We start from the raw sequence: 13,233 nt of genomic DNA, 5'->3' as shown, positions 1-13,233 counted from the left end.
GCGAACCACCTATGTGTTGTTTAAAGCTAAACTTCAAGCTGTAGCAAAGCAGCAAAATTAGACTTAAACAAAGCAAAACTTTAATAAATGGCGTACCCAACTCCCACAAACATGAAACTGTAACCTCTCCTCTGAAAAAAAAAAAAAAATGTGCTCGATGAGCAACAAGCAGCAACACAGCTGCCTGCGCTTTCGTCCAGCTTGGGCTGGAACCATGGGCATAACAGTAAGCTCAAAAAGAGTGCCAGAGATAGCACTTAGTGCAAGTTGAATTCAACAAGCAGTGCCTACGCAAGCCCAATTTGCAACCAATCTCAACAACAAATCTGCAGATGACATGCAGCCAGCAAGCAACATGGAAGCGTCAACGCAGAGCCCACCCAGACTCAAACGAGGCCAGCAGTATGTGTATTGTGCACAAAAAACGAGTTGCCGTGTTCAGGTAGAAAGATTATTCAGGTACTCTCTGGGGATTACTCTTTCTTCCCCAGAGCTCATGTGGCAACAAAAGTCAACATTGAGAGCTGCGCTATGGCAATCAGACGGGTATTAATGCTGCTTCTGCCTTAACTGTTTGCCAGTTTTCACTAAAGCTTTGCGCAGAGGTGATGCTTGGAGGTGGGAGTCCCGAGCTGTCCCAAAGCAAACACTATGTTCTGTGACACCCCACACAAGACAAACCAAAACACTTCACTGTGTGGATTTAGCTAGTAACAAAGGACTTAAATGGCAATGCAAAATATTAAAAAGAAAAGTACCAGAAAACCATTAGCTGCCATGGCAGCGAAGTACCAGACAGAAAGGGGAAAAAAAAAAACACAGCCGGCAAACAGCAGGCAGTTCACCCCTGTGGCAGCCCATGGCATCATGTTTGTAAAGCTGTAAAATTGTACACATCTGGTTGGCAATTACAAAAGATTGCGGGCTATAAAATCTACCTGAGAGAAAAAAAGAGGCAAGCAAATTAACTAGAAGCGATGTTACGCAAACCCACCTCCAAATGCCACCTATGGATAAAATATTAGCACACGTCAGCTAGTGCTCTCTAAGGAGAAGCGCTGACATCTCCATTATTGACGCAGCAATCAGTATATGCCACTGGGCCACAACGATACGTTTTCAGCACAACTGGACACAATGTAAAGCAAAACCCAAATAATTATCACAAGACTCTGCTTTCTCTTACACCACTATCACATGGTCACTTTCAATCCTGATACAGTCGATTCAGGTTGAACACATTTGCTACAGGGTCGATTTCAATCTCAACTGAGCCTGATACGGTTTGACACTGAGCCGGTTCCAAAGGCATGATTGAGGTTTTCAATCCAGATCAAGAAGCTACCACTGCTGGCTACCCTTGTGTTCAGAAAACGTTAAAATGCTTACTAATAGGCTAAACTACCTGCCTGCACATAACTGAAAAATTACACAACACTGTTTTAAACAAAACTGTTTTCTTGGTTTAATTATGATTTGCTACAAACCAATAATTTGCTACAGCTACACAACTATATGTGAGTGCAATGCCATCAGGCATGAAGCAGACCAACTGGTTAGTTAGGATTGAGTTGGAACGTGTATGAGCGGTGCATGTTGAGCATGCCCAAAACTTCAATCAGGATCGCACTCAATCAGGATCAAAGGTGTCCACCTGACAGTGGTATTAGAAAACTCTACTCACTGGTACTTCCACGCGCACGAGACGTTGGAGAATTTCAGGTAGCCCACTGAATAAAAGTACTTTCGCTGTGAGAACAAGTGATACACAAATGTTCCCGTCAGCTAATGTTAAAAAATTTGGCACAGAATTGTAGAATGACAAAAGTTGAACACTGTCAACACATGGCATGACAACGTACACTGAAAAAAAAAAAAAATATGAAGACTCGTTCAACAAACCTCATGTCAGGTACACCTGCTGCCAGGCAAGGTGCCAAGAATTAAACAAGTGTAAACAATAACAACAGGTATTAAGCATAACAATGCCTGGCCATAGACACACCAACAAATTGCATGCCATGACACAGATAAAGCGACCAACAATGCTATTTCGCTCTTGGCGGAACCACCCTCTTCTGGTTACGTAATTCCTAGGCTGCCTCAAACAGAGAAGGCAGATGTCATTGCATATAATAATAGGCAGTCTTGTAACACAGCAATAAGCTTGGAACCTTTTCCACTGTTACATTTAAGACAAGTGCAACACCAAAAACACACACGAAGAAAGCATTTGAGAAACAGTTGAAAACATGAAGGCCACCTCAAATATCATCAGAATAATTCTTTTGCAAAGTGTGTCTGAAGGCATAGCAATGAATAGATGCCTTTCTTTTTCCACAATATAATGATAAAAGTAACTGCGTAACTGCTTTGTAACATTGAACTACAAGAAGATAAGTGTCGCTAAAAGTCTCTGCACGGTATAATATGCCAGAAATGTAAACCAGTACCAAAAACCTTCCTTTCCTAACATGTTAGCCAAGCATGCAAAAATCTATTGGAACTAACCTGAGAGCTGAAAGTGAAGTCGTAAAGTCAGTAAGAAACACAAAGCTGTATTCATAAAAGTACAACTACCAAGAAAATAGAGAAAGCCCTGCACTTAGAGGGACATTGACAGATAGAAGTTGGCTTGCATTGATAGGGTACCGCATTTTAATCACAAAGAGACCACTTTCAGCAAAAGTGATTTATAAGCCAGAAAAAAAAAACAACGAAATACAGGTGTCGCCACCACTGGCTGATTTCGCAACTAAAATGCGTGTGCCGACAGTGAATTTTCGGCGATGATCCCAGAGGCTACATTACACCACCATTCACTTCAAAACGGTGGCAATCCGTCCTTTCCGGCAAGGATGTCACTAATTTGAATCGATTGGTGGGATGATTTCTAAAATCCAACTTCCTCGCCGATAAATGCATCTTTTACATTTCGACAAACATCAACATAGCCGTAAACAGCCACTCAATGAATTTTTACTGAGAACATTAATTGGGTGGAGTTGTCCTCAATGTCCCTTAAAATTTAAATAAAAAAATGTGGCAAGCTTGGTCAAAGTATAATTATCAGTTATGTGAAACGCAGAAACAGAAATGCATGTATGCATGCATTTCTTGGATATAAACCTTGGATATAAAATGAATGACTTAGCGGATTGGAAAGTATTACCTGAAATAAAAGCAGCTCCAATGTGAATGCACGGGCAAGGTTTTTTTGAGTTGGACAATGCCATCTAATAGCTCCAAAGCCAAGTAGGAATAGTTTGTAAGATTTTCAAGCAAACGGTGCATAGACACTAGTGAATCTTTGTTATGCTTTCTAAAACAGACTTCACTTCCTGCCAGCATGAACCACAAGTTCCATACATAGTAGAATTTCCTAAAAACAAGTCAAGTGGAAACAAACTGCAAGTGAATAAATTGGTTCAGGCTACATTTAGGCATTACATAATGCACACACAGCTCAATAGGAAGCAATAAAAGTTTGATCAACAAACAGCAAAATAGATGCCTAAAATGAAGTCTTCTTTGTCTTGAACTGTACTGCAACCTCTAACAGGCCTCGCAGAAACAAGCACAAAAACATGCATCACACCAAGCTACATGTAGCAAGACTCTCAAGGCCTTTGCATCATACCAATTTCGGAGCAGAAAGATGACATAAAGTAACCCAGATATCATGCAGAACAGCATATTTTACCCCGTCTGTGCAAAAGCACTAGAAGAAAGCGAATAGTTGACATCTGTACATCACTATTTAATAATAATAAACAAAATAAATTCAGCTCATAAATAAAAGGCAGGAACGTGTATCGTGGAAGTAATGCATTAACTGGCAGCCAAGTGGCATGAATTGCATCTTCTCAAAATGAGCCTCTTGCTAGCCGCATTAAATTGCTGACTACTTAACCAAGACAGGAAAGCGAGTAGCAAGACACCAAGTTCCGTGCGAACCCTCTCAACACAACTAGAGTCGGCATTTCCAGCAACAATAAGCTACTCTTGCATCCAAATTCTTCCAGTGCAAGCTTTGAGTCAGGTAATGCCCATGGCAAGCCTTGGACATAATGAAACAACAGGAAACAAACAACCATGAAACACAAGGAAGTCAATCAGAAAAGTGAAATGGAAATATTCAACAGCCTGCCTGCATATGAACAGCGCCAGGGGAACTGGCGTTCGCCCAGCTTTTAATATCCAACAAGTCGGTTCCTACAAGCCTACAAGCTCCACTCCCCGACAGTGAAAACACAACGGCAGGTGGAAGAAGACTGCCCCTCGGCGGAAGACCCAAAGAATACTTGAAAAATGCCAAGTTTTCTGCCTCCCTCATCAATCTGCATAATTGGCGACAAGAAGGGTGGGGGGGAGCTTCCAGGGTATACATACAGGCTTGTAGCAGAAGGAAACGGTTACTTCCCACAGTGCATGTATAGTATATGTACATGTATAACTTGTAGATTTGTTAGATATCAGTTATATATATATATTTTTTTTATTCGTCTCCTATGTACATTACAAAACTATGGCAATAATTACTTAGCTGTTGCTTTTTTATTCTTAATGGCAGTTCCAACAATGGGATGTCAAAAGTAGCTTATAAAGGGAACGGGCTTTTACTTCTCATGGCAGCTAAGTGGCAGGGAAGAGAGGTTGAGAATAAGGGGGTAGCAGCAGCAGCAGTTCCTAGACACACCTACACTACATACAACTCTCACGTCTCTGCTCTCCGTGTAGAGATGCAAGGCTGGAAAGGTGACAAGGAGGAGGGAGGTTCTAGAGCGCCATCTATGAGCTCACCCGAAAAGCTCGCAATCTCACCAGCGGGGGACCGAGACAGCACTCCCACTTTGAAAACCACTTTTGCAGCCAGCACGACGTCAACGATATATCAGCATCATCATTGCTATCGTCACCAGAAGCACGCATGGCAAAAAACAGAGAACAGTCCCTTTGCATTGTTTCTAGTGTCTTCCCTTCACTTTGCTTGTTTGACAATGTTACAATGAGCAACAAAAGCCTTTTTCATTCGATGATACCATGGATTTCAAACAGTCAGAAAACAAGACATGCAAGACAACATTGCTAATAAAAGAAAGATGAAACAGAAATTCACGCTCGATGATTAGATTCTCGCAAAAAGTCAAGAGCCAGCAAGTGTGTACGTCTGTGTGTGTGTGTCTACGCAGGTGCGCATTCTCCCAACGCCACTGGTTTGAGCACTGACACCTTGGTCTTCGACACACATGCAAATAGGTCAGGACAGGGAAGAAACCAATTGAGGAATAAAGAGAATACGGAAATTCAATAAGAATAAAGAAGATCATGCCAAGCTGGCATATATATAGAATGTTACCTTGAAAGAAAGAGTCAACGTATAAACCATAAGCCAATGAATAACAATTGGTCCAACAAGTTTAAAACAAAAAAATGTGCAACCAAACACTGACCTACTTGAGGATTCCTATTGGCACAGGACAAAGACGTTAACTGAGGTTTCCACCAGCAACATCCAAAAACTGACAGGCATTCGCTAAATTGAAGGCTTCTTCGACAAACCTCCAAGAATTGTAAAACGTTTGTTGTCAACAGTGAAAATGTTGTACTGTCCAAAAGGTGATGTTCATCAGTTTCCTTTTTTTTTCTCGTATACACACGCACATATATACAAACACACACACATATATACAGTTAATTCATGCATTGAAAGTGCTTGCCTTTGATGTGACAACAGCTTAGCCACAATGGCCACAGTAAAAAAGAAAGTAAAAGGTATTGAAAAGGAAGAGTAAAACAACCGACAAGCGCTACCTGCAAAAACACAAGGAGCAGGTGGCATGCACCATGAAAGCAAAGTCGAAAACTTTGCCAAGGTGACGACAGGTGAGCCGACAAAATAGGAGCAACGTCTCATGTCAACACGTTGCGAGACAGTGGCAGTGAGTCGGCGCCGCAAAGTTCAGAGCACTCAAGAGGTCAAAGGAAGATGACCCACTGCAGGCTGAGACAGTACAGTGCACATCAGTATGGGGGAGGAAAAGGGAAATGGTAGGGATGAAGGGGATGGGGCACTGTAGAGTGCCGTGCTCGAGAGAGGGATACCCCAAAAATTGGTGAGAGGAGATTGCAAAAAACGTCTTGAGCAGGGGATGTGTGCGAGGCCTGGGTCCTAAGCCATTAGGCCACATGAGGCTGGGTTCACGGGATGGTCAGTTCATGCAGCCAGGAAAGGCAGCCTGCCGCCCGCCGCTGGCAATACAAGGTGAACGGCTGGAAACGCTGAGGAGACTCATATTAGCACCAAGCGAAAGAACAAAGCCTGCGAGAACACACCACGGGGAAGCTAAAAAGACGCCGGCAGTAAAAAAAAAACAAACACCGCAAAGGAACCATTAAAAATCTATCAAATACAGAAAGGCATGCTAATGAGTTATATAATCTGTGGAAAGTATCTAGACATGAAGCAACCAAAGAAGAGACAAGGAAGCAAGAGCAACGACTTTAGCGCTGCATTAAGGAATGTCACTTGAACATAAGATGACGGTGCAACCAAGGAGTAGCCAATAAGTGAGGAAGCTGCTAAACAGAGGTGGCACACTCTACTCTAGCTGCACTTATGTTACCCACAGAGGAGCTAGTGGCATGCCGCTTTGACCCGGAACAATGCCTCTGGTGTTGATTGGCATTTCGAAGGGAACAGTGACCTCAGCACTGCCATCACCGAGCAGCGTGGCTCCTTGCGCCCCAAAAGTGGCAGTGGCAATTCTTTGGCACATGGCCTCTATGTGAGCTAAAAAGGAAAGGAAAGACACCAAAAGCACTGACACCTCTTATCAAAAGTACCCCGGGTGTTCCATAATGCCATAATACTGTCCATTGTAGATGACTCCGATTTCCCTGAGCACCTCGCCGCGTAGCGTTGCTTTGATAGTCCAGTTGTGGACATCGGCACTCTCTCGCTCGCGCTCTAGTCGGTCCACGTCGACAATGCGCGAGCCCAGCCTCTCGAGAATGACGCCAATGTCTCTGATGGTGAGGTGCCGGTCCTGCTCTAGCGACAGCTGGTCTACCAGCAGCAGGTAGCGCTCCGTCAGCTGCTCCTCCTCACAGGCTGTGTTCTCCGTGTCAGACTCTGAGTCGTCGACAGCAGGTATGCGTGCTTCCTCCGTCACCTCCAAGAAGCGGACGTGCTGCCCCTTGCCCGATGTCGTCGGTTGAGGCTGAGACACCATCCTTTGCAAGCCCGATGTGCCGGGGAACGGACCGCCGCGTGGCGGGAACTCCTGGATGGGCGACGTTGCGACTGACTTGTTCACCTGGATCTGGTGGGAGCCATGGAGCGCGGCACAGTGGAAGTCGCACTCAGCGTGGTTGTGGTCGGGGCTTCCGGTCCCGTTGTTGCCGTTCGAGGAAGGGGCGGCACCCGTCGTCGAATCACGCGACCCTGCTCTGGGTGGCAGCGTGCGTGACTCAGGTCGGGGCCCCAGGCCTTCCAAGGTGAGCCGGGTTCGAGGAATGGCACCGGCGGCGCCTCCGTCCACGGCTCCGGCGGCTTGTGCCTCTTGCGAGGAAACTTCGACACGAAGCACTCCACCGGGCTCGGAGCCGGGTCCGCGGCGCCCCTGGCACCTTTCATGCTGGTCCCAGTGGAGCACGACTGTGACGCGTCCCTTGTTGTCCATGATCTTCCAGGAAGGCTGCAGGTCCATCAGTTCCAGGCTGGCAATGGCGTCGCACACAATGCGTGGTATTGCTGTGATGGCTGAAGTGAGGAGGCGGGGACGTGGGTCGACAGAACAACCCAGCCAGAAATTTGGTAATGCGACAGAACTCTGCATATAGATTGCACTGAAACAAAATGTAGCTAAAAAGAAGACCAGATGTAAGCTACTTGTACTTTCTTAGCTAAAGAACACCACTACTACCAGGCGCGATTAGTACGAACATGTGGAAATATGAAATACTTTTACTTTATTAACTAAAAAGTCATATTAGGTAAGCATGATTAGTTTATGCAACAAGAACATATGAAAGTGGAAACTTCATGCATTTCAATTGTGCAATAGTGCTAAAGATGGCTCCAAGGTTTTGTTGCTTAAGAAAGAAAACAAACGTGTGAGCACTGGCAGGCAGAGACAGAGCCATTACGGTTTTCATGTCAGCAGGTGCGCCCACTGTATGAAACTGTATTGGTGCACCTCTCGTAAGTGACATTCCAGATTGCTTACTCACACTTGCACGAATTGGGAGTTCTCGACAGCCCACTAGCCTGTATTCCAGCCATTTACTACACAGAAGGAAGTGCGTTTTCTTTACACAGGCTAACACGCAGGCACCCTTCAGTTACCTAAGCAAGTTGACAACTTTTAGCAGTTTCTGTAAAACGCAAGGCAAAACTGGAGCTATAGATTAATCGGACAGCTTTTTTTAATGAGCCAATTTACAAACATCCTATTGCTGCTTGTAGTCTTCGCACCCATATTTTGCAACAGATGCCATTTCAAGCGTTCCTGCTTCTTGGCCAATACATGCTTTGTGTCGATAGAGGAGACATACTTTCTGCAAACTTGCAAAGCAATCTTCTTGAATGTCAAATATCACAATGCTCTAGCATTTTTTCTTTGTTCGAACAAGCTTGTTCTAACCTTCAGTTCTACAAGCTGTGAATTAACTGACCACATTAGCCTTCTGCTTGGATGTTTGGCATTGTTACGGTTGTATGGGGCACGGGGTTCAGCAGCGCTAAGTCATGCACCTGGTATGTCCCCATGAGGATGCATGTGTGTTTAACAGCAAAAATAAATGGAAACGTAAAAGCAAGTGAAGCTTTATTTTCATAAGGTTACAAAATAACAACGAAACACAAGAAACTAAATACACAAAACTAAATAATGAAGAATGCATTAAATGAGACTCAAGGAGACAAACAAAAGGTGATCATGCAGAGTGCAAACACAAGAAATACCAAAATCTGACAATGCAAAAGAAGCAAAATTTTGCACTGTATTAAAACATACAGCAAACATCTCATTTCTGTGTATTGTCAACAATATATAAATGGTATATGTAAGTATGCGCCAATGTAAAAACCAGGTTTGTGTTGTGTTCCTAAATTGTGAAAAACTAAAAGCAGCAAGCCAAAATATGTCACAAAAAACATGGAAATGTGTAGGAAATCAAAAGTAAAGACCCAAGTGCTCAGGAGTAAATATCTCTGAAAAGATGCCCCATAGAAAATGCATGATAGAAGATGTACAGAAGTATAAATGGAAGCTCATGAACGACATGAATTAATGAAATGCAAAAACATTACGGAATACCGCGTGAGCAGAGATTGGCTGCTCTGCCCATTTTGTTAACTATGTTGGCATATATTCACTTTAACACTTTAATGAACTGAGATGTAAAATAAGTACATCAGCATCAGACAAAATGGGAAATATCCGGAATTCTTAAATCGAGCTTCTCCACAACACATTGAACAGTCAACATGCTGGCATCTTGACCCATAAAGCTGCTTAACTGCAAAATCATGCAGATACAAAACTTTTGGTAGCACACCACGACTTTTTATAGAGCCAGGCAGCCTCAAAACATGTGCTGTAAACATAACGTGTATATTGCATACTATGCCCCAAAAATTATTACTGAAGAGAAATATTGTTACTAACAAATTATAAAAGCTTCTAAGGCGGCTTTCACACAGTGCAAGTCACCACCATGGCCATTACAACATGCTTTGTCGAAAAAGTAGTTTTCAGAATTTTGCACATTCCCTACTGCTCTGCCTATGTGCACTATGTAAATCAGTAGACACAGCCTAAATGTCTGATGGGATTTCCTTCAGGGACATGCTGTGTGGCTCGACATGCATTGCCAGCGTTCCAAATGTCCTAAAGCTGGAGGACTTCCACAGATGCTACAACAGCCCCTTTACACAACTTAGAAACAAAATCCCTAGCGCTGTTTACTTTCTACAAAGGCTGTAAGGTGGATTTATGAATTTGGCATCAAAAGAACGAAAGTACCACGAATCTCCTCTTGTGCCAGCAGCATGCAAATCTTGGTGAGAGAGAGGCGAGCAGCAGTCATCAGGACAACACTCCTTACCTGCCCTCAATGCTTCGACACCGGGTGGCAGCCATTTTTCGTTGGGCTGGAGCATTAGGAAAACTGTGTCCCTTTCAGCTCGCTGGAAATAGTTTTCATCTTCCACTTCGGTGCCATCTGTTTCGAGTACGATCTTCAAGTCGAAAGGGTTGTTGTACCCTAACTTGGCTGCTCCTGGAGGGGAAAGTTTGCATGTTCGAATTATGAGCAGCTAAGGTGCACAAGAGTAACACTTGCAATGAAAGTGACGATGGGGAATATGCCCTACAGCAGCTGCAGGCATTGAGATGGAAATGTAGCAATAGTGGTAGTTGGAACTAAGAACTAGTTGAAACCACCGTGAGGCCAGAATGCATTGGTACAAAAGCACACGGGTATTTCTGCACAGGGGCCTTAGAAATCAGGAATGATACTTGGAACGGACATCTATCTTACCATACCGCACAGAAGTACAGGAAATGAATTGGTGAGTGCCGGTAGAAAAAGGCATCTTTCAGTCTAGAAAACATAAATGATGACAGAGAGAAACCATTCATGAGCAGTACACGATGACAGACTGTTTCACTAAATGCAACTGAAAAGCCAATGTGCTCTGGCTTCCTTTCTGGACCTGCAGAAAGTTGGAAACATGTTTTAACTAAAAAAAAAAAACCCACGGAACAGTCATTGTTAACCCAGACATCGGATACCAACACACTGATGTGATGCGTGTCATATCTGCTTCTTATAAGCATTGTAAAGCAGGGACACTATCAGTGCCAAGGTTGTGCCTCCTAAAAAAAATTAAAATACTCTATACATCAATATCAGCAAGAAAGCTGCCAATAAGGGCCTTACGACAACCCACTCTATGCAACCAGTAAACACAATGCACGTAATCAGCTTGTACTGGAAAGCCCCACTAAACGGACAACCCCAGAACAGAACGGCTTCACACAAGGAAATGAACAGTGAAGGCACAGCAAACCACTAACAGGAGTACTGGTTAATTCAATTCAGGGTGCAATAAAGGATATGCTCCTAATACGAAAATAAGCAAAAAAACAAAGCAGAGAAAATAATAACCGAACTTCAGCTTGTTGCATCGCAGATGGACGTGCTCTAAATCATCCTCATCCCAATTTTAATACCAACTGATGCAAGAGCAGTGGTAGCAGATCCTGCCAAAGGATTTCTATGCTTGTGTTTGTGTAAAAAATTGTACTCTTAATTTCGTTAACACCATAAGCCAGCTGCAACCCATTACGCATGAGGATTGAACTAGTTTATATTATTTGCACCAAAAAGAACTGAATACATATTAAGGCGACAGTTATGAAGGCACAGTGAACAAACTGACTTTTGAACTGTAACTATGTGTAGAGATTTGATTACAAAAATGAACTGCTGTGAGTTACCAGGAGACTGCTGCTAGAGGCACATTGTACTTTCAACTGACTAGCACTTAGCCACTGACTAATGTGTTAAGGACAAGGCAACCACTGCCATTGATGTGTTATTTGACAAGCTGAGCTGTAAGACAGGAAAAGTGCAACTCCCATATTCTCTCCCTTTGAGCTACACATAACATTTGCTTGTCAAAACTTTATTTCTATGAACAGAGCACAGAAACTATTTCCAACTATTTCTGCTGCCACAAGCAAACTATGGCAACAGCAGTGCAAGGCAGCGAGCTTGTGGGTAGCTGCGCTTTTAGACACATCCCATTATTACAGCTGGGTAAATAACGTGCACTTTCTATAATGGTGTTGGCTGACAGAATAACAATGCGTTTACAATGTTTTGTGTACGTTGCGGTGTCTGTCTTGTTTTATCTGGCCTTTTCTTTTGAGCACATTATCAGGCTGCATCCATTAGAAAAATCTCGAACATGGTCAACGCTAACACATATTATGGCACTATAGCAGCTTGAGAAATGATGAAAGTTCCCTTTCTGCTCCACTTTTATATATTACATTTAAACAGAAACCTCTGCTTTCATTCACTGCTGGAAGTGGATCAGGGATAACAAACCATACAAGCAAAGCTGGCTCGCGTTTACGGAACCGAGCGACTACTCGCGAGTCAGTGACAAGGAGGCGAAACATAAACCAGAGGTGGTAGGATCAAGATAACTCAGCACGTAAGCTAAAGGCCCTGCAAACTAACCTTTTGTTCGGAGTTCATCCAGAGACGATGCGACAACACACTTTCTTGTCTGTCGGTCACAGCTCCACACTTTGTGCGGTTTGCCTGCCAAATCCTGCAATCGATTGCACAGGTCAAGTCAGAACGAAAACCAAACTAATTGCCTTATACCTTAGCTTCTCTATGCATACATATGGCTGTAGCAAGTTATTACAGACTCGAATAAAACGATTAGTAGCAGCGCGCGAACTCCGCACGGACTAGTCGCTGGACGCTGTACTATGCGTCATGACTGCGACACGACGGTGCATGGTTTGTCAACGGCTGCATCGGATACGCGTGACAGGATCACTTACGCGTGTCCTGCCGAATTAAAAGAGAAAAAAAAACTGCCCCTTTTAAACCGAAAAAAAATCACGGACGGTCGACTTTCCGTCCTCTCGTCGCCGGTGACCGCGCATGGGGACCAGAGGTTGGCTCCAAAGGGCAAACTAGGACAACTGGGATCGGGCGGCCCCTGTGCCCATCGACCACTTCGCGTAGCCGATCCCCGCGTCCCGTGAGCTCGGCCAGCCGTGGTATTACAGCCAATCCTTCCGTGGTCTACTTATTTCCACCAGAAACTGCCCGGACGAAGCCTAACGTGGTCCCGTTTGACATCTGTCCGTTTTATGTTATGGGTGCTCCTCGGCTGGGCTCTCCGGAGTGCTGCCGTACAGTAGGGAACCGGGTCAACTCACCTCTGTAGTCATTATAGTCGACTTGCGCAGCTAATTCCAGCCGCTGGGTCCCGCCTTCCACTGATCCCTCGCCATTTCGCAGAGAATCGAGATATTCCAGCGAAAAGATGCACAGCCCTTTGACTCCCACACCATCCGCCTTGCTTGGCTGTTTGCTTTGTGAACCTGCTGCCCCGTTTTTGTTTTGGTTTTGACGTTATTGTTATGCAATTTTTCAGCGCTTCATTTCCTCTTCTTTATAGCCTAGCACTCT

The 13,233-nt window shown here is 44.0% G+C and overlaps 1 protein-coding gene across 2 annotated transcripts; it reads right to left on the bottom strand.

The window, feature by feature from the left end:
- Positions 1-1,756: 1,756 nt before the first annotated feature.
- Positions 1,757-13,218, bottom strand: Drep2 (DNA fragmentation factor-related protein 2). 2 transcript variants are annotated; one of them, XR_013312623.1, is made up of 5 exons: positions 12,981-13,218; positions 12,262-12,355; positions 10,114-10,287; positions 2,951-7,765; positions 1,757-2,908 (listed from the first exon to the last, which is right to left on the bottom strand). XR_013312623.1 is itself a non-coding variant. In XM_077654698.1 (4 exons), the coding sequence occupies exons 1-4, from the start codon at positions 12,990-12,992 to the stop codon at positions 6,837-6,839; spliced, it is 1,209 nt and encodes a 402-aa protein (XP_077510824.1). In that variant the 5' UTR covers positions 12,993-13,218; the 3' UTR covers positions 1,757-6,836. The 2 variants fall into 2 exon arrangements, 1 of the variants encoding a protein (XP_077510824.1); XM_077654698.1 differs by having other exon boundaries at positions 1,757-7,765.
- Positions 13,219-13,233: the final 15 nt, after the last annotated feature.

Source organism: Amblyomma americanum, chromosome 2 (assembly GCF_052857255.1).
Source record: "Amblyomma americanum isolate KBUSLIRL-KWMA chromosome 2, ASM5285725v1, whole genome shotgun sequence".
Taxonomy (NCBI): Eukaryota; Metazoa; Arthropoda; class Arachnida; order Ixodida; family Ixodidae; genus Amblyomma; species Amblyomma americanum.
This window is presented reverse-complemented; position numbering and strand designations above follow the sequence as displayed.

Excerpts from the sequence above, each read along its gene's own strand:
- Drep2 (XM_077654698.1), bottom strand. Across the intron at positions 10,288-12,261 it reads GGATGAACTCCGAACAAAAG|GAGCAGCCAAGTTAGGGTAC; the intron begins GTTAGTTTGCAG and ends TTTCCCCTCCAG. Across the intron at positions 7,766-10,113 it reads TGTCGAAGCATTGAGGGCAG|CCATCACAGCAATACCACGC; the intron begins GTAAGGAGTGTT and ends TCCTCACTTCAG.